Below are 22,673 nucleotides of genomic sequence, written 5' to 3' on the forward strand. Positions count from 1 at the left end.
ACAGCGTGTGATACAATTCGTCGAAGTCACTATTCTCTATCTTTAGAATACCACAAGATGGATATCGTCATCATGGTTTATTCGACGTTTAAATATCTCTGGCAATGAGTCATCACTTAGTATTGTATGTCTCAGATCCTCAAATATGTGAAATAAACAGCGTTCAGCAAACTCACTAGTTGTCGGTAGAGGCGAATTTTGAAACACATAAAATGTGTGCTGATTCCCAGTCAATATTCACAATAAACTAGCTTATTGGAGTGATTCCCTATATGTTGTAAATAAACCGAAGTATTATTGACTTAGGAGAATCTGAGAGTTTACTGGCGAACAGTTATTTCTCTAAGTTGGATTAATATCAAATGGTGATATTTGAAATCTCAGGCAGATAACACAATCGGCTCTTGAACTCATCAGTTTCACTAGAAGGCCCTGACATATTTCAACCACTCAGAACCCCATGTATCGTTGAAGGAATTACTAGACAAGTAAGCCAAATATTGTCATTCGACTTAACAATATCATCAAGATAGAATAACAGAACTATTCAAATATTCCATATTGTGAAAATGGTTTCAGATTTAGGCTAGTTCAGATCTTAATTTCATCGATAAGTGACCATAATTTCAAAGAGTACATTTGACCGATAACATTCCTATGTCGTATCTGATTTAGATTTAGAAAAAATGGCAAGATTTCTATTGGTAAAGCTCATGCCTTGCTATCCTGTTCGGTGTTTATTAGAAGCACAATTTCAGTATAAGAAGTAGAAACAGTAACATCGGACAGTAGAAATGAATATGAAACTAACAAATAGTATCCACCACATACTAAATCAATGTCCTGCAATTTCTTTAAAGATAACCATATGAAAAGTTAGTCTGCATACTGTGTATATGGAGAAATAATATTTTATTCAATTGTGCCATATTTTTGATACGCTGCTTGTGGATTTTGTATCTTCCTCGTCTGGATAGTTTGTTTCCCATTCTCACTGGTCTCTTCGCTCAAATCAAATTCCTCATTGTCGTAACAGTGTGGCTCCTTCGATTCTTTAATGAGCATGAAACCTCGACCACCTAATTTAACGCTTATATTCACTCGTATGAAATAGATTATGTAAAGCATGGCCTATTGAATAACAAAGAAGAGATCAGATAATTAAATGAATTCATCTTTAATAAAGCCATACAAGAAATCTACCTTACATTATACTAACTTCAATAATGGAACGAAAATACATACCCTGGTCTAAATCATCTGAATATGACACTTAGAAACAATTTAAGAGAAACATATATAGCTCCTAATTTTTTGTATCTTAGCATTAACGTTTTTGTAACATTTCGATAAATTGAAATAGAAGTTAGTTATAATGCTAATTTTCGATAATGCAATGCATATAAAAATGTCTTAACAAGTATATGTGTGATCAGATTGTTCGAAATGTATTGCGCTGATATATCACATGATTCTGATAAACTTCTCATTGCATTATCGAAATTTATCAAAGGGACTAATTGTTTTATAATGCTAATCTTCCACTTTCATTCATAATAACACAGCTAAATATTTTCGGTATTGATGAAGTGGTTATGATAATTAGAAGCATTCAAACTGACTCACTAACTAAAAATTCCCGAAATAATGTAGTTTAAGGTAGATAGAACTAGATGAGCACAAATGGACGTATAATATGTGGGATTTGTTGTAAGCGCGCAATCAAGTATAAAGGAGTCAAACACCACTGATTTAGAAGTCCTTTACAATGTACATCAAACAAGACCCTCGAAAATTTACTTTGTTTGCTTTTCGATTTTCCTTTTGTCGTTTTCTAACTTTTTGTTTAGTTTACGCTTTTGGATTTCTCCGAGACATGAAATTTGATTCCTAGTTCTTCCTTTTCGTTTCCTGTTGAAATTTGATTAATTCTCAATGGATAAGTAGTTCAAAGAAATACTAGTTTTACGAAGACACCACAGAATAATATGTCGTATCCACTTCATTATTATTAAAGTGACATACACTTTCACTTAGCGTCATGTCTGGTAACCTAAAATCCTGGGAAGGCTGTAAACTACTGAAATATATATTACTTGATTTTCAAAAGAATGATTTCAATAGTTCAAAATGATAAATAACTATTGCTGCATAGAAAACATGTGAAATCAGTTATTTTGATTTTCCATCGACTAGTATAGATAAAAACATGGAAAACAAATAGTACTTTTTTAAAGACCGACATCGTCAAAAAAACATTAGGTAATAGTAAAGTGTTTAGTTAAAAGAGTAAATCATACCGATGAATATGATGGTCCAAAAAGTTAGCATACACAAAAAGTAATCAGAGGAAGTACATCGAGATTTTATCGAACCAAAACTCTATCCTCAATTATTAATTGATATGGAGTCCTACGGTGTCAGGTGTGAGGCAGTTACCCACCTAAGAAAATGGAAGATGGTGGCACAATATCATGGATTGGTTGAAATCGGACACTGAAACCATTGGATGCCGACTCAGTGGTCTAGATCTTAGGCATTCGCGCGCGAGATTTAGGGTCCTGTGCTCGAATCCCGAGTGCGGGACCGTGGGTGTGTACTGCTGAAGAGTCTCCTGCCTTCCGATGCCTCCAGGTTTTAATGTTTGGTTAACATTGGTCGGTTGATGATCTCAATTAAAAACTCAACGGTCTCCACAACCCTGTACTAAATTAAAATAGTTCGGAAGAATCTCAGTAGCTTAATCCTCATTAAACATAATCTAAAATCCCATAATCATTTCAAAAACGAAAATTGCATAACATTTTTGACCTAATTTCAGAAGAACATCTATTTATTTAAACAACACCCAATCAAAACAACACTTAACACCAGAAAATGAAAATCTCATGAAGAAATAATGAAAAGGATTTTGACAGTATCCACATTCGAATTTATGCCTCAAGACTGAAATGTTACATTATTATTTGTTTGAGTGATTTATCTCCAAGGTTTGACAGACTGATCAGCACTGTGGTGATACTGAAGTTGTACAAACGTTTGCGTAATATTTTCGTGAACACAAATGGATGATTTTATTTACACTATATACAGGCGGTGAACAAACCAAGTAGTCATTCTGTTTTTGTGGTAGTCTTATTGGTAGCTAACAAGAAATGTTGGTTAGTCTAAGCAATTTACACCTATTTATTCTAGTAAGTACTACATATTGTTCCGGTATTCATGCATAATCCCATCGAAAAACATAATTATATCATGTCAATAAAGTTCTACTCCGAGTATGATTTAATAGCATTTATTGCCAAAATGTGACAATCCCTAACTTATCAACAACTCCCCCATAAAGTCTGTGAGTACAGGTCCCTTAAGCCTATTAAAGAAACGAATCACATAAATAACCAAGAATAGTAAACACTACTGATTGTTGTGATCTCTAAGCTAGATCGACTGGTCGTAAAGCTATAAATATTATCCATCAAATTGAACATGTTTTCAGATCTAACATTATTTTAAAAATCAAACTCACATGACATAAAATAGTACAAATCAAAGCACTAAGGCACGTTAGTACTGTTGTTTGTGGCTTACTCCAATCAATGAAAGGATAAACTTGTCCTGTACGATAAGGACCTGCACCACCGAGTAACCAAAACAAATATGTGAATAAACTATATATCAAACCGACCAGGCAAGGATAAATGACATGTATCATTCGCATCGGAATAGCACAAAGGCATATGTCAATTACGACCAAGATTGGAGTTAATGAATGTTTAACTTGACTTTGCCAACTTGCGAATGCATCTGTAAATCAAATATGGGAAGTTAAAATGAAAATGCAATGCCTATCAGACTTAAGAATGTTAGTGAAAATTTAGTTATCTCCGTGATCAAAAGAGACGTTATGTTGCACATCAATGAAATTACAGACAGCAAAGGAATCGGTTAGTTTTACACTCGAATGATGTTACTAATTGTATTAATTAAATTTTCTACGATTTCTACACAGATTGATTTTCATTTATATTGCAGTCAGTAGAATAATAGAAATTATCGAGGCTACTTCATGTAGGTTTACTTTAAACACACTTTCTCTCAGATTGTCATGTCAACAAAACTCCAATTAGCCTTGTTTCAAATTAAACAGTTTTATAACATATCCCACACAAAATTGTGGATTCTCATGTCTTTCACTCATCCGATTCACACCTTTCTGCATATAAGAACATCTGAAAACATCCACAACTAAAGGTTGTACAAACCCTTATTAGTGTGATTATGCGTCAACTCAACAATAACAGAACTAACACCAATGATTTTTAAATCGTTCAAACTTAATAACATGTGGAGATAGATATAACAAACCTATTTTGTAAATAGTTTTTGGTATCATTTGCATTCATCTTGTTAATTTTCACAGTCTGTACATTTACCCCAAAATGATTGTACATTTTGTTTAAGTGTATGACCTTGAACACACACCTTTCCGTTCTGTACTGCTCATTGCATGACACACGTTGTTAACCGCTCGTAAATACACTACTATACACACGTCTCTTGTTCTCCGTTGCTAGTAGTTACGATAACTGAACTCCGAAACATTTATCATTCTCATTTATAGACTGTGGCGACATTTCCATTATATTCTACGTTTGGCTATGTTACTGGAACAACATCAACCTCACTGGAATTATTAACTATCTATAATTGTGGATTCTGGTACCAAACCTAACCGAACACGCACCAACCTGTTGACTTAAGTAACGTCCCTTTTATTTGTGTTTATAACTTACAATTTGTATACTATAATATTAACATTAGGACGTAATAACTTAATTGTTATTTTTGAGGTAATATAATTTTTGGTCCACCACAAACAACCCAAGTTATTACGTTTCTATTAGGTGACGGTTATCAAGAGACCAGAAATGAATCGATGACTTGTTAAACAACCAGTTTTTAATCTACAGGCATTTCGATATCATTTCGTCTTCTTGGTGATACAATAGTACAAATTCACGGTTCCCTATGCCTTATGATCTGACCACTTGAAATTTTTATAAGATCTCCATTCTTTCCATCATTTGAGATTTTGTAATTCTGTTACTTTCTTAATAATGCTTACATAACATATAGTTACAGTTCTCTAGCTTCAAATGATTCTTGTCTCTGTCCTTTGTCCAACTCTCTTTCTTGTTTTCTGGAATGCTTAGATAATAAATCTACACAAAATAACCGTGGAACGATAATGTAACAAATAAGGTTGTTTCTAACAGAACTGGGTAAATTAAACTCCAGTGACTCATCATAAAACGGAATATCATTAGTCATGAATCAAGTTATTATGCTCATCTTCAAGTTCAAATCGATGTCCTCAATTACTTCCCTCGTTGTGACCTGTCCGGATATTGAAGCAAAGCAATCCTGAAGCAATGTCTTAGATTTAGTGGAATAGAAATTCAATGAAGTGATTATTTTATTGTTACACAAGGCCATCATAGACTGTTTGTTTTTTTAGCGTCTTAACCAAACATAACATCAAAATATAACATTAACCAGTAGTCAGTGATAAAAAATTAGATAAAACAAATTAGCAAGGCATACTAAATAGGTTGGCGAAAGTGGACGAAACATTGAAGGTTATGTCATTTATCTCACAAGAATCATCGAAAATACATGATTTTCCTGTTAACACTGATAATGAACCTTCAAGTTCGAGACTTATCAGAATTGTGAAAGTATTTGCGCTTGATAATAGTGAGTTTCATGATGATACTGATATTATGAATGCTATAGAAGATAATATTTCAGATGAGTTTTACAAATCTAGAGAAATTTCATCCGAAAGGTCACTAAACTTTACTTAATTTATTAAACTTTTGAAGACAATCGTTATTCTATACGCGAGTGCGGGATCGTGGATGCTCACTGCTGAGGAGTCCCATAATAGGACGAAACGGCCGTCCAGTGCTTTCAGGTTTTCCATGGTGGTCTAGCTTCAATTGGCTCACGCTTTCAACTATGAAAATGTGTTTATGTTTTAGCAAATTTCTATAAATATCAAAATTAGTAGATTTTTGACCAGGAAGAATATTTAGTATCTCCAACATAAAGAGATAGAAAGTGACACCTATTTAAATTTTCATTCAACCATAGAATAGATTCTGAGGTCTGTGACTATATTGTTTATCTAACCTATTTCTAAAGTTTTATTTTCACCATTAGTAGTTAATAGATGTACTTTGTTTACGATATTTAAACTCGGATCATAGTGAAATAAACTTTCAATTAAGTTAACCGTCAGTTTTATTCAATGTATCACTACATCCCCATTGTTATATAAAGTTGCAATTCTTCGAGTAACATCCGGTGTTGGCATACATACATACACACAGAAGGAAGGTTTAAGGTTGTTTTCATTGAGAAGTAACTAACTAAAAATCCATTCAAACATATCGAGTAATAAACGATTCCGACGTACTAATTCTGCATCATTCGTTAGCGTTCAGTCACTCAAAAGCTGTTAGAGAAAAACTCGTCTCCAACAGTTGTTTAGTTGATGTCGGTTCATCAGAACTAAATCCATTTTTTACAGTCTGGATCAGATTAGTTTAATAAACAATTATTAATAAATAAATAGACTGGTTGAAACTCATAATAAGTATTATTTAGCTTACCCAATGGAATGTTCGACAGTGAAAACCAAAACACGACAGAAACCACAAGCATACACGTTGCAGATAAATTATACAGAAACCATATTGGTTGATAATATTTTGGTTCATTGTTAGGAACTACGTGTAACAGTAAATCAATGGAAATTAACAGAAATTCAATTTGTAGAACACATTAATCTTGCGGTGTTTTAAGCAAAATACACTGACAACTAGAGTTGAGGGGAACGAAATATATTGTAAATAAAAAATATCACAATTTTCACTTTATTCTTCACGGTCGATAAATCGAATATACTTACTGTATGTAAACTGTATTGACTGTATGCATCAAGAGAAAAGTGTTCCACCCAAAATCAACGTTCAAGATTCATATCATTGAGTGGCTGATTAAGAGGTAAAGAATTCTCGGAAATTGTTTGATTTGACGATAGTTCTCGGCATCAACTAACATCTCCGAATAATCGTTAAAAACTGGAGAGTATTGAATAACTGTTGCATCTTAACATGATATTCGTTGAAAGTATGCACCCACGACCATATTACGGTGTCGGATTAGTAGCTTCAGTTCTCACTGAAAGTTCGATTTCTCTTGACAAATAAGTCAGAATCCAATGATTCCCTAATATCTCAGTTTTACTGAAGTTGGACATGCGAGACATGAGTAGCCCGAAAATATTCTGTCTTCCAGAAAACCGGAAGATCTTGAATTCGATTCTGAGCGGGGTCCGTGTAGTGCGAGTTGTTTAGTCGTCTCAAATAATGATATATTGGCTACACAACAATCCATTGGTTTTACGTATTCTTCAGCTAAGTTCTGCTTTTAGCACAGAGGTCTGTGAAGATTATTCAACATTATTGATGTCCCCGAACAGACCTAAGTTGGAAATCTATTAAAAACTAAGAGCGATTGCACAGCTGATTTGTACAAGTATCTGGATGTTCAGTAATGCGCCTTCTGAAAATCACCACGGGAAATCTCATCTATGATCTTCGGCTTCGCGTTCGACGGCTTAATCTCTAGATAACTGACCCGGTGTCCAATGCTTTACTTGTCTAACATCAATCAATTAGCGTTATCGAGCGACCATCTACAATTGTCTGTTTATTATAAAGACTTATTTAGAACCCAATGCATTGTTTTGCCCTGAGCAGATTATATCGGTCAATGCTCTCATTTACAGGTTATTTCTTGCATATTCGAAACGATGACAGTTCAAATACAACAGATAATTTTCGTGTACACGATAACTTAACAATTGATTTAGTTAATACGATTAATTAAATTTGTTTAAATGATGTCGTAGATGAGGTGAAGCTATTAAACAAACATTCATAGAAAATGGTTATTTCCTAAAACTCATGAATTGAAGGGAAGGTTACAATATGATGAGACCTACTACACTTCCGACACTCAAAAGACTGTCAATATCACTCTGTCATCATTTCCCAATAAAACGCATTATACAACAAAAGTCATTATTGGAAAAAACTAGTTGCATATTTTCCCAAAAGTCAAAACCTTATATAATAACTCATCGAGTTTATTAATTTACATGTGTATAGGTACATTCATTTGTTGAAATAACAATGAATTGCAAGTGACAGTGTCTGAAGATATTGAAACTAACAAAATCAAATAAATTGGCAAGAAAAGATGACAATTGACTACTTATTTTAGATTCAGTGATTTGTTTAACACTGAGTTAATAATATTGATCAGTGTTCTCATATAATGATTATTTATGACATTAAGTAGGAATAATATATTTGTAAAATCTCAGCGAATGAATTTGTAGTAAATCCAACGTTTCGCCTAGCAATCTGGTTCAAGCTTTTTCAAGGAATTGTAATCAAACATCAAAATTATCGAATATAAATAGATACATGGTTCTCCGGTTCATTGTACACTGAATAGGTCATCCAATTAGCGTTAAAAATGTTTAAACTAGGTATATGTATTAGTGTGTAAGAGACTTGTGATGTGAAATGATATGTGTTAAGATATCATATTGTATATATATACGTAAGTGGTGAAAACATACAATTTTTGATATATGATATGAATCATATGTGTCACAGCATGTATGAAATGAAGATAAATAAACAATATAAAAGAACGAATTCGAAGAGGAAGAATGCAGTTTGAAACTGAATATATGTGTTATTTTAATGTCCCAATTAATTGTTTAACAAATTCCGATAAGACAACTGATTAGAATCATTGAATGTAATTGTTGTCACTTAGATAATACGAGATAGATAAAACGGAAAGGAGTTCAGGTTTTTACTTATTAATGATTAGCTGCCATGGCACAGATAATTGTATCCCATCCCTCCTATTAATATTGTTTGGATGTTTTCATCACTTACGTATATATACAATATGTTATCTTAACACATTTCATTTCACATCACAAGTCTCTTACACACTAATACATATACCTAGTTTAAACATTTTTAACGCTAATTGGATGACCTATTCAGTGTACAATGAACCGGAGAACCATGTATCTATTTATATTCGATAATTTTGATGTTTGATTACAATTCCTTGAAAAAGCTTGAACCAGATTGCTAGGCGAAACGTTGGATTTACTACAAATTCATTCGCTGAGATTTTACAAATATATTATTCCTATTTAATGTCTTACATCAACTCGGTGCCCAAATACTGTGAAACTATTCGCTCTAATTTAGACGAAAGTTCTTATAGATTATTTATGACTTATTAACTTTTACTTCCAAATTAACGGAATGAATATAAATGTCATTTGGAAATTTAATAAAGTTTTTACTCCCCTTACCACAAAATGAAGATATTTTATCTTAATATCCAATAATGACATTGATCTACTGGAAGTTATTTTAAACTAGTCCCATTATAAATTCATGGAAATGTTCTTCAACTTTGATAGAAAAAGCTCATCAAGCACTAATTACATAAACTTTTTTAATTCACAACGTCTCCAAGCCTTATAAGATTTTTTTCTCTGAGAAACCTTGTGCACGCAGTGTAGAGTCACCTAGACTGAAGGTCACATTGCAACTTGATCTATGGCATTTGATCAGCACTAAGAAGGACTCGACACGCATGACATTGATCACCATCTAGTAATCAATCAATTGTGTTTTTTTGTTTGAAACGATTTTATTTCAATTGCTATAATTTACATTACTGATGGATGAAAGGTAGCTAAATTGTAATATTCATAAAACTTGACTTTTATAAACATATGATTTAAATGTAATTTAATTGCATAAATAAAATTGCTTACATTTTATGTTGTAAATCAAGCAGTAGATAGCTAGTGATATATGAACTATGGTAAGTAGCAGAAATCCCCAATTTGTAGCGTACGTGATCCAACCATACTTAGAATGATCAAAATGTTTGATTGTTTCTCTAACAACATCGTATATAATCCATACTAACAAAAGAGTTGCCAGAGACGCACGATACATTGTGAAATATTTCGGTTTGAAACACACCCACTGGAGAAATTAAGGAAAAATAAATGTTGATATTATCAAGTGACTAGATGAGTCAGTAAACAATTAAAAATTCTCTAGTAGATTTGCTTGTGAATTTCGAAATGTTCGTTTATTGACAGTTTCGTTATTTATATTTCATTTAATGCTCAATATAAAAAGTATTTCAAGTCAGTTATCTTCTCCACCTTCGAAATCACGAACGATCTTAGCTAGACCACTGTTAAAGACTTGGAAAAACTAGACGGCTGTTTCTTGCCAGTACTTATCAGTATGTATCCATGATTCTTCATACGAGGATCAAACCCAGGACATTCGGTTTGGCGTTCGAACGACAAACCTCTAGACGACTAAGTTGGCATCCAACACTTTTATTGTTTAACTTTTCACTGTTTAAACAGTAGCCGCTCACTTACTTATACACGGTGTTGAAAATCATCCCAAGTAACATGAAATAGAGTGATGAAAAGTTTATTGGAATGACAAAAAATAATTCTCGCAAAACACAACCAGGGATTTATGATGGTAATACTTTTATTCACGTCTACAAACGTAAAACCAAATGGATTCACATTTGTTGTAAAGTCAAATGCAACTAAATAAACTTTATATATAGGAAGTTGAGCACTTTAAAAACTCTAGATAAAATCATTTCTACAGTGAGAACTAGAGTGTCTCAGCTTTTAGAGAAGCTATGGTGCTCATTAACATGTTACGAGTTTCTACAGAAATTCCCATAAAATCATGATCAGGATTTTCTCACTGGATATCGGGATTGTTGCTTGGTCTTACAAACGAGCTCAAATATGTTCGTTATAATAATATATAAATAATTTTCTGATATGCCTTTACAGCACGTCATTTATCGCTAATTACTTAAAACATTTAGTCTCTTTGTTAAATTTAGATGGTGCAATGAGAAGACGTAATTTATCTGAACTATATCATATACTAGCGTACTAAATTTTCATGTGATCTCTCATTTACTTGACAAGGCATTTATATATGATAAATAACTCACCAATTCTATAGTTCTACAAGGAAGAGAGGCAATATTAACCTCTCAACATTTTAAAGCACAAAAGCAATTGCGAAATAATCTTGAGGTTGTTTTATCTAAACCTACTAAAGGGTCAAGAGTGATTATAATGAATAAATGTGATTATGAAAGTAGGATGTTATCCAATTTCAGTGGTAAAACTAAATTTATGTCTTGTATTGAATTTGAAATAGTTTGTAAATTTGAGAGAAGAATGAATTCAGACTTCATGAAACTACTATACATGAATATTATTAATAAAGTGGGTTCTAATCTCTCATGTCCTATCCATTTAAAATATTCCAATTTATATGGATTGTCTAAAATCGATAAAACTAACAATCCTCTACATCCAGTTTTATCCATTAGTCGATCTCGTTAAGTGACTGACGAAACGACTAAACCCTATTCAAAGGTATTTAAGTAAATATTCACTGGGAAATTCTTTTACGTTGGTTGATTATTTATATGATTTCAAAATCAGGAAAAACACAACGTATCTATTTGAGGAGAGTTCTGTTTTCATTAAAGTACCTCTGAAATCTTATATTGCCCATTTAGAGATATTTCCAAAAGATTTGCTACTTTTATTCAGTGATAAAGTCAAATTCATATTTCGTTGTGAATAATTTTAACAGATTGGTCAGGTTGCCATAGTTAGATCTTCACTACCATTATTATTTTATATGTTTATGGTACATGTGGAAAACTTAGCTGAAGACATGGTCGAAAATATGTGCCTTTATAGGTGATATGTGCATGACATTGACAGGCCAGTATCTCAGTTTCCATATTTATTCACCAGTTCATTACAAACTAGGTTTGATAAAAAGCATGTTCAATATGGTTGACCATATCTGCACAATTTGTACTATCGAAGATGCCGATTTGTTGTTAAATACAATAAAACCGTTTCATTCATTTTGGACCAGAACAGGCAAAAATAGTGACAATTTGCTAAGTGTAAAAGTGGACCTCAGGTAGTATTATCTTATATAACAGTCATATGATTCCGTGTAACATTCTTTTAATCTAAGTGCTTTGCACTTGTGATATCCAGACGTGAATTATGAATGGTAAGTTTTGAGACCTATTTTTAGAACGTTACGATACATATATTTTTTTTGTATAATTATTAAGTAGCTAAACTATGAACATTCATGTCCCTATTATTAAAAGCTTTATTTTGACCTACAGACTATTATTATACGATTCACCGTTCTTGAGTTATGACCAGTCTATTAATTACAGTTTCCCAAATTCACAGCCACTTTCGGCTAGGTACTGTACAAATATTATTTTCTATTTTACGGTATGATGTGGTCTGTTTGGTTTGTATATAAACCCAGTATGTTTGAAATACATTATTCATATCGTTGAGGCTGAGATCGCGATTCTGGACTTAACAGGCAGGGCTAGGCAAGAAATAGGACCGATAAAAACTCCAGACTGCTCGTACAGGTTTTATCTGCCAATGCTACGGTCGAAAAATCACTGTACTCTAACTGGCGGTATCATTACCTCATACAATAATAGGGCATAAGACCACAAGTTATAACAGTTCTGAAACAGTATTCACTAACAAAAGTCATGATAGAGCATTTACTACGAATACGCAGTTTTGAAAACGAAGTAGTTTTAGTTGCCAACGTCAGAAGGCTGAGAAACGTGTGGTAATCCTGACAACTGAAGCACATCTACTGATTGAAACAACATTACGGTTTCCCCACTTCGAATCCATGAAGCTAAACAACATAAAATGATTAACATGGGTATAACTGAATGAATCCTTTGAAAATCGTTTACAAAGTGTCTTATTTGACAGTATAGATACTTATTCTTCAATTTATCTCTCCCTTCTACTTCTGTGTATGTTAACTATTTTCCACGAATTGTTCAGCAATATTTTCATATTTATCAGTCTCCCTTGACTGGAACTTTGTAATTCCACTTTATTCAGTATTTGCCATAAGCTTGTCATTCTATCATTGCATGTGACTGCAATGCTGACAATAGGTCATGCTTCAATTAACTGAAGGTTGTAGATTAGTACAATCATTGACTACTATTCTTTGTTTTGTTCCACAACCACATTGTACAACTTGATTTTGATCGACGGAAGTTTGATTTTATTGAGTGGGTAGTATTCTTGTTGATTCTCAGGTATTGGACATTTGTAGTTAGTAACTATAGTTCACTGTGTATTACGGTATTGAATGACAGCAGCTGTTGACTGTATAGTGACCGAGAGTGATGGAAATAATTTAGAAGTCTAAATAATTTGAAATCACAGTCAATAAATTTTCACGTCAGCAATAAATCGATCTGTTCACTTCAATTAAAGCGTCTATCATCTGATCTGGATCAAATGAGTTGTAGGATTTTTCAAGAATCAGTTTGCATTTGCTGATGTGTGAGCATGCTAAAAAACAAATCTGATTGTGTTCAAATCAATAATTGGTTAAGTAATCTATATGTCATGTGTTGAACAATCATATTGTACATAATTGTGTTTTTACTATATTACATGAAAAGTAGTCAATGAATAACCTCTGTTTTGATGAAATACGTGTGGTTATATTAACTTTGATTAGTTTAAAGGAGTTGTACACCCAATTGTATGTTTTTAGTTTTTAAACAAATCCATATTATTTGCTTTTGCATGGATGTAAGTTTAATGTTTATGAATGCAATTTAGTCAAGACTATTTAATTACTTCAAGTTAGTTTTCAACAGTTTTAATAATTTGACAATAGTAACATAGGTTCAGTGCATCAAATCAAAACAGTAATTTGGTGAATTTCAGATTATCAAAATGGTAAAATGTACATGTATGAATTCTTTTATGAGAGATAATTTTCATTCTGTAATCTAATATGTTTCATGAAGACTATGTTACTGTAATGAAATTACTTAATCATTATATTAGGTGAAAATAATACTAACAGTTAGACTCCCTTATAAAATATCTAGTTACTTCAAGTGTATTTTCATTGGGAATCAAACCAGTTTGGTAATTTATTAGAAGTTAAATAAGCCTTAAGATGCATGTCGAATAGTGTTGTTATCTTCAATATGGACAATTTAAATTTTAAAGAAATTCCATTAAAATACTGCTGGTTATCAACAAAGTAAATTCTAAAATGAAGTGAATTTTGAAATCATTTTATTCCCTTGAATTATTTTTAATGATATTCAATGGAACTTGATTTTTTAAGAAAATCTATACCTAACTTGTGTCTAAATGTTATTAGTCAATGATGAGCTGTGTTGTTGCTTTTGATACCATAGTTATGTAGTTTGAGTTTTCTCTTCATGGGATCACGATAACAGGCAACATTTATACTAACTGGAGTTTAGACAGTACATTGTTATTTGGTTTTATTGCTGGGACAATTAAGTCGATCAACTTTGCAGATAGCCACTAGCTTTGGTTTTTAAACACCATTAGATCAACAGCAACCTCCTCTAGAGTTTCAGGATTACCCAACTGATATCTGTTAGCAAGTATTGTCTATCTGATTAACACAGATACAGTCATTTTTTTACCAACTTAAGTGATCCAGTGTATTAATTACAAGTCGTCAAACGAGAAGGCTACGATGTGTCTACCAAAATCCTAATTATAAGTCCATATTATTGACCAAGCATTAGTTTCATTTTCTAGAAAGTATATATGTATAAAAATAAATGAGTGCATATGGATTTTATTCAGTTTAAACGATAAACTTCCTCCTTCACCCTTAGTCTTCTCACTCAGTAGCCGGACAATGGTTTGCATATATGAATCTTTGTGATCTATAAAATCTATGTATATCGGTTTCGACACTGCACATCATAACACTAAACATTTGAATCTATGAAATATCTAAACTAATAATACACCAGCCATCACACAAACATCTTTCAGCTTCCTACAAGATACTTTATTACTAAAACAAATTATATAATATATTGGAATACTGCACGTACTTGAGATTTCACAAAATCTTGAGGTCTTGCATGGTGAAATAATAATCCAGTACATGAGGATTCCACAGTTATAAATTGTCGTAATTCTGGAAAGTATGAGGAATTCCATATGGTATATTTATTCTTTAAATATTGCATTTAAACTAGATTCTTTTATTAAATAACAAAATATTTAGCCTTATTTCATATATGATTTTGAGTATCAAGACAAATATAGGCCATCATGAACATACAATAAAATGGTTTCATAAAATGTAGGTTACTCGCTGCCGAAAATTAAACAATGATTCATAAATACATGTTTACTCAACAGAAATTTACGAACAGAAATATTCCTGGTAAGAACAATATAGCTTCCGTTTTACTTCTATACACGATTCAACGTACAGAAACCAACTGAATGTTTAGAAATTTAGGATGGTAGCCTTTTTTTGAACACATGTCGTATACAACGAATAATGATTGTTTAAAGTATAGGAAAATGATTGGTGTATTTCATATGTTTGAGGCGAACACATAAAGTCGTTTTATAGCTAATCGATCAAGATAACCCGAAAACAAATTTGCATACAGATAATTTTACATACAGACTACAGTGTCTGTCTATTTCTCATTTTTGCAGTCTTAGAGATTTCACTCAAAGTATGTAAACAGAAAGAAAATAAAACCGATACTGATGACTGCTTTTGAAAGAGAAGTTTTCATTTTATTTTCTCCATGTCTGTCCTTTGTTTGGACGGGGGTAAGAGGAATATAAATCTTTGGAAAATTTTCGCGTTGGAGTATTCCGTTTCGCTCAGTCACATTTACTCCTCCTATCATATTGTACACTTTTTTGAAAAACTATGGATGATCAAATTAAACTATCTAGATTTATACACTGACAAAACATCGACCATCAAAGTCATTTGACAATATACAGTCAACACTGAAAAATTCATCAAATCAGCTCTTAATCTTGCGAATTTCGGGTGATATCTGCTCGACCTTAATAAATTCAACAAATGAATTGTAACCGTTTAGATCAATTGAAACAAGTCTATTTCAAAAATTTAATTAGAATATAACATTTTGACACTTTATGTCTTCTAGAAGTTTAGTGCCCAGTTCCTGTCAAACACGTCGTTCAAATATTTTTGAACATATATAGGAAGTATAACATTCTGTTCTAAATATTTTTTTTGACATTTTCAGTCTCATGAAACGTTGTCCATATAGGCTTGAGAGAGACGATTCATGATAATCTTACAACTTCATTCTTAATCTAAATGATTTGAAATGTAATGATTATGCATAGATGATTTAGTGACTTTTCAGTATAATAAATTTTTCTGTGTATAATATCTTCCCCAGATGATGTATATGATACGTCTGTAAGTTGAACGCTATATTCAGATCCTAAGCTATTCTGATAACCCCAGGCTAGAACTACTCAGCGACTTGAACACCAGGGAGAAGACTCGAGTATGAGAGAAAACACTTTACTGCAAGGTTCATTTATGTACAGAAAATACAGGGATTTTATAGTAATTAAGAGACCTTGAGTTTATATGGTAGCAGTGTGTTAATCAGCCAATCAGGATCTCGTTATTTTAGTAACATAACTTCACACAACTTCTAATTAACCGCTGATTGGTCGGGGCTCATTATGAGCCTCTGGAGGCTCTGTTAGAGTTCTCTAGAAGCCGACTTAACACCTGTGGACCATCCTCACAGTATACCATATAATTCGTTTACCTACCTTTCTCCAACCAACATAATCTAATGAGAAACCAGTCGTCTTTCTGATACACTCATGTATCTTCACCACTAACAGTCCGGGAATTTTACTAATAACATTTAGACACAAGTTAGGTATAGATTTTCTTAAAAAATCAAGTTCCATTGAATATCATTAAAAATAATTCAAGGGAACAAAATGATTTCAAAATTCACTTCATTTTAGAATTTACTTTGTTGATAACCAGCAGTATTTTAATGGAATTTCTTTAAAATTTAAATTGTCCATATTGAAGATAACAACACTATTCGACATGCATCTTAAGGCTTATTTAACTTCTAATAAATTACCAAACTGGTTTGATTCCCAATGAAAATACACTTGAAGTAACTAGATATTTTATAAGGGAGTCTAACTGTTAGTATTATTTTCACCTAATATAATGATTAAGTAATTTCATTACAGTAACATAGTCTTCATGAAACATATTAGATTACAGAATGAAAATTATCTCTCATAAAAGAATTCATACATGTACATTTTACCATTTTGATAATCTGAAATTCACCAAATTACTGTTTTGATTTGATGCACTGAACCTATGTTACTATTGTCAAATTATTAAAACTGTTGAAAACTAACTTGAAGTAATTAAATAGTCTTGACTAAATTGCATTCATAAACATTAAACTTACATCCATGCAAAAGCAAATAATATGGATTTGTTTAAAAACTAAAAACATACAATTGGGTGTACAACTCCTTTAAACTAATCAAAGTTAATATAACCACACGTATTTCATCAAAACAGAGGTTATTCATTGACTACTTTTCATGTAATATAGTAAAAACACAATTATGTACAATATGATTGTTCAACACATGACATATAGATTACTTAACCAATTATTGATTTGAACACAATCAGATTTGTTTTTTAGCATGCTCACACATCAGCAAATGCAAACTGATTCTTGAAAAATCCTACAACTCATTTGATCCAGATCAGATGATAGACGCTTTAATTGAAGTGAACAGATCGATTTATTGCTGACGTGAAAATTTATTGACTGTGATTTCAAATTATTTAGACTTCTAAATTATTTCCATCACTCTCGGTCACTATACAGTCAACAGCTGCTGTCATTCAATACCGTAATACACAGTGAACTATAGTTACTAACTACAAATGTCCAATACCTGAGAATCAACAAGAATACTACCCACTCAATAAAATCAAACTTCCGTCGATCAAAATCAAGTTGTACAATGTGGTTGTGGAACAAAACAAAGAATAGTAGTCAATGATTGTACTAATCTACAACCTTCAGTTAATTGAAGCATGACCTATTGTCAGCATTGCAGTCACATGCAATGATAGAATGACAAGCTTATGGCAAATACTGAATAAAGTGGAATTACAAAGTTCCAGTCAAGGGAGACTGATAAATATGAAAATATTGCTGAACAATTCGTGGAAAATAGTTAACATACACAGAAGTAGAAGGGAGAGATAAATTGAAGAATAAGTATCTATACTGTCAAATAAGACACTTTGTAAACGATTTTCAAAGGATTCATTCAGTTATACCCATGTTAATCATTTTATGTTGTTTAGCTTCATGGATTCGAAGTGGGGAAACCGTAATGTTGTTTCAATCAGTAGATGTGCTTCAGTTGTCAGGATTACCACACGTTTCTCAGCCTTCTGTCGTTGGCAACTAAAACTACTTCGTTTTCAAAACTGCGTATTCGTAGTAAATGCTCTATCATGACTTTTGTTAGTGAATACTGTATCAGTACAACGCACTTAGACTAAATGAACTTTACACGGACTACCTAAGATAATACTACCGGAGATTTACTGTTACATTCAACAAAATTAAAACTGATTGCCATCGAATATAACTAGTTAATTGTCATCATGATGTTGATCAATTAGTCATTTATTGGCTGGAGCACAATTTCAAATATGTATTAATACACTCTGTTGTCAGCAAATAAAAATTGGACATGAAAAATCCAGCAACTCATTTCTGTCAGGTCATGCGAGAGAATTAATGACTGAAGTATTGCCATTAAATGTAACCCCGATTTAGGTATGGGTAATTTTAACCTCAAGTTATTTAGACTGATAAATCAATTATGTGTGGAACTCGACTCAGACAGTTTGAAATTAAAAAGATATAATATTCACCTTCCATTAATGTTCACTAATTTCCACGAGATATTGAGTATATGTGTATGAAAAGTTCAGTAAAGCATCATTATTACACTTTTATGAGAATATTTTATGGAAATTTCGTTCTTATCAAGAAGTCGTTTTTAATACATCATATGAGTATATGTATTCACACTGAACTTCGGTCTCCTCAGTCACTGACATAAAATTGTCAAAATAAATTCACCTTTTTTATGATGTCTCAGTCACAAACCAGATAATTTAAGTAGTGTCTAAAGAACTTAAATCTTTATAGCTTCTATGAATGATATCTACAACTACTTCGAATGAACAAGTCTTTTCTATATTCAGAGTACCTTAAATTGGTGTATTCTTCCTCGCCTCATGAGCTTAACCAAAAACAAAACTATAGACGTATGGAGGTCAATATGGTAGCTCAATGGTGCTCTAAACGAAATTTGGAACTCTGCAGTTGAAAATGTGGATTGATTTGGTTTGATAATCATTTACTCGACCTAGATTTCACCATATGTGGTAAAGTTTAATCCGAATTTCATACAGTTGTGGACTTACGACTAAGGTATTTCCACAATTTGTTCTTCTCATGACAGATTTACAAACAGACCTTCGAGTCTCAACGAATTCTCGTCTGTTTATTTCGTAATCTTTATAACAATGATTCGCGTACTTTAATGTACAAAGTATGTGTCCGACCACTCCTAGAATACTGCACTTTTATCCTTAGTAGTACTCGCATCAAAGAGAAATCAAGATTGGAATGTGTTTAGAGGCTACTTACACTTCGAACTTATAGCACCTCAAACTACTAATCCAGATGCTACAAGTTCGAATTCGAACCTTTAAAGAAGCAGAGACTTGGATTTAATTCCATCTTCTTCTTCTTCAAAATAATCTATAAACTATCTTTTGCATACAATGATCCAATTAAATATGCAGAAACGCCTAGTTGTAGTATTCCTCACTTGTCATTAGCTAAGCGATCTCATTCTAACTTTTCCCCATATGAATGTACCCGTAAATTTTCGAGTGTCTAATAATTTACCTTAATCTGTCCATGAAATAAAATCACTCCAATTATTTATTTGTCACTTCTCCTCTAATACTACTTTAAATGTGCTTACACGTTTAAATATGTCTCATTAGACTAGTTAAATCATGGGAACATTAAATGATTAATCATTGTTATTATTGAGGGTACTCAATAAAATTTTCTCCCTCCAGATAATATTACACTTACACTGTCCCTAATACATTTATCTAGTTCAAATAACTTCTATCCCAAAGAGAAGATTATAAAGCAAAACACTTAGATAACGCCAGACCTGTCACAATAATTTTTGTCGCTTTTGTTATGTGCTCTGCTTGATCATCTTTCTAGTTGTAAAAGACCACAAGTAGTCAGTAATAGCCCTGGAATTCACCTTGAACACATTTTTCATACATCAACAGGATGCTTTAAACCTTTTAAAAAGAACTAGTGTTCCCCAAATGATGCATAACACTGTTGTATTCTATATGACAAATGTGTGCACTAAGTAATTTCGCAGTATATCATTTCAAACAATCTGAAATTATCTATCTGTCCTTTACATTTATGATATTCTGAAATATTCAAATTAATATGGTAACTAGATGTCCAGTTTAAGTCAGATAGAATATGATGATCACGAATGAACGAACTGTATTTGAAATTCGTAATAAGTGCAAAATAATTTACACAGAAATCATCATTAAATACGAACATTACAGCATTACTATATGTTTCAATCTGATCGTGTCCGTAAATCAGCATGCATTTGATAACTATTTTCAGAATATACTTACTTGCACCTGTTACTCCCAACGGAGCATAGGTCGCCGACTAGCATTCTCCAACCCACTCTGTCCTGGGCCTTCCTTTCTAGTTCTATCTAACTTTTGTTCACTCTTTTTATTTCTGTCTCCACTTCTCGGTATGTGTTCTTTGGTCTTCCTCTTCTCCGCTTGGGGCCTTTCTGAGGCTACTGCCGGTCCCAAGCCCGGATAAAGGAGGAAGTTTGGGCATGGGGTTAGCGACTACACCCCGTAGAAAACTAGCTCGCTAAAAAAACGCCGACCAGAAAAAATAATTCAAACTATTTTCAGAATATACTATATTTATTTAATCACATCATTTCCGATTCAAACTTTGTAATAAACCCTAGAAAAATGAAAGTAAGAACTGTAATTCAACCAAGTTATTACAAACAATATTCATACTTTGTTGTATAGGATCTTCCTGTAGACACAATGAACAGATGTTAAAGACGAAAGGAAAGAGTTGTGATGTCTTAATGGAGCATCAAACTTTTTCATGACTATTCATCCACTCACTCGATTCTTCTCATTTAACTAGTAGGTTCATGTGGTGTTTATATGAACCAATGATTTCTTTGTACTTGATTTCGAATTCCAAATACAATAAATTCGTTCGCGTCCATCTCGTACTTCTTGATTAAATTGCGTTATTTTTGGGATTCCTATTTTACACTATAGTTCAAACACTCCTAATTATCACAGTTCATTATCCAACAAGAACATCGAATAATTTTATCTCTTCTGGTGTCGATTTTATAGGAACTTCAACCTCTTTTGCACTGCATAAATTTAGTGTTAGAGCTAAACGAATAAGAACATTGGTGTTCAAAGTATTATCAAAAAAGTTTACAAAGTGTGATAGCTTTATTTCGAATGTTAGTAGCTTAATTGATTCGCGTGTCTGTGGTTTTAGCGATCTGTGTGTGGTGCAATTATAAACGCGATCAACACTTTGTACTCCACTGCCTTGTGGGTTAGACCTTAAGATCAAAAGCTCAAGGAGTGGCCCCCTAAAGAAACCACTTGTTTCAGTCTGGGCACTCGGACAGTATCCTAGCTCACACACAAATCAATGATAGTAAACATTCCCATTGTGAAAATTAGGACAACACATGTAAGCGAACAATGGTTTCCAATTAGGGCCTAGTAGTACGCCCGATATAGCTATCTCCACAGGAGCAGCTGAACTTGTAAATGCACATGGAGGAGGCCAACTCAGGTAACTTATCCTTCGTTTGAGTAGACATCACTGGTCGACTCGAGAAAGTCAATGCGAGATGGGCTGCGTAGAAAGTCTTACTAATTACTTTCGTTAACCTATCTTTCACACTATCACTAGCTCCATCCCCGTTGAATTGTAATTCTCTGTATAAAGGTTTCTTACTAACTCTTGAAATCTCTCCACTTGCTCTCTTGATATCAATCATTTACTCTTATCAACTGCAACTGCACTCACGGTGATCCCATCCTCGCTCATCCACTCTACACACCGCGCTCTCTCTGGCGTTCACTAATTTAAACCTGACCTGATAGATTTAATTCCCACTGAGGAAGTTCTTTAATTATTATTATTTCGTCCACCTTCTTTTAGAACAAACGTTATTTCCTTGAATAAAAAAATAACCTTCATTATTATAATATTAAAACAAAAAAAACTATGTCACTTATTATTAATTATCAGTTAATAAACTATATATGAATAAATAATTTATTAATGAATGTTGATTTCCTATTTAA

General features: G+C 32.6%; 1 protein-coding gene across 1 annotated transcript; it reads right to left on the reverse strand.

Annotated features, from left to right (window-relative positions):
* Positions 1-782: 782 nt before the first annotated feature.
* Positions 783-17,598, reverse strand: Smp_059820 (hypothetical protein; the record flags this gene model as incomplete). The annotated part of the gene is made up of 5 exons (XM_018794751.1): positions 783-1,131; positions 3,527-3,804; positions 6,678-6,794; positions 9,953-10,169; positions 17,593-17,598. The coding sequence occupies 5 exons, from the start codon at positions 17,596-17,598 to the stop codon at positions 913-915; spliced, it is 837 nt and encodes a 278-aa protein (XP_018649132.1). The 3' UTR covers positions 783-912.
* Between the last annotated feature and the right edge of the window lie 5,075 nt (positions 17,599-22,673).

This window comes from Schistosoma mansoni, chromosome 1 (genome assembly GCF_000237925.1).
Source record: "Schistosoma mansoni strain Puerto Rico chromosome 1, complete genome".
NCBI classification, from domain to species: Eukaryota; Metazoa; Platyhelminthes; class Trematoda; order Strigeidida; family Schistosomatidae; genus Schistosoma; species Schistosoma mansoni.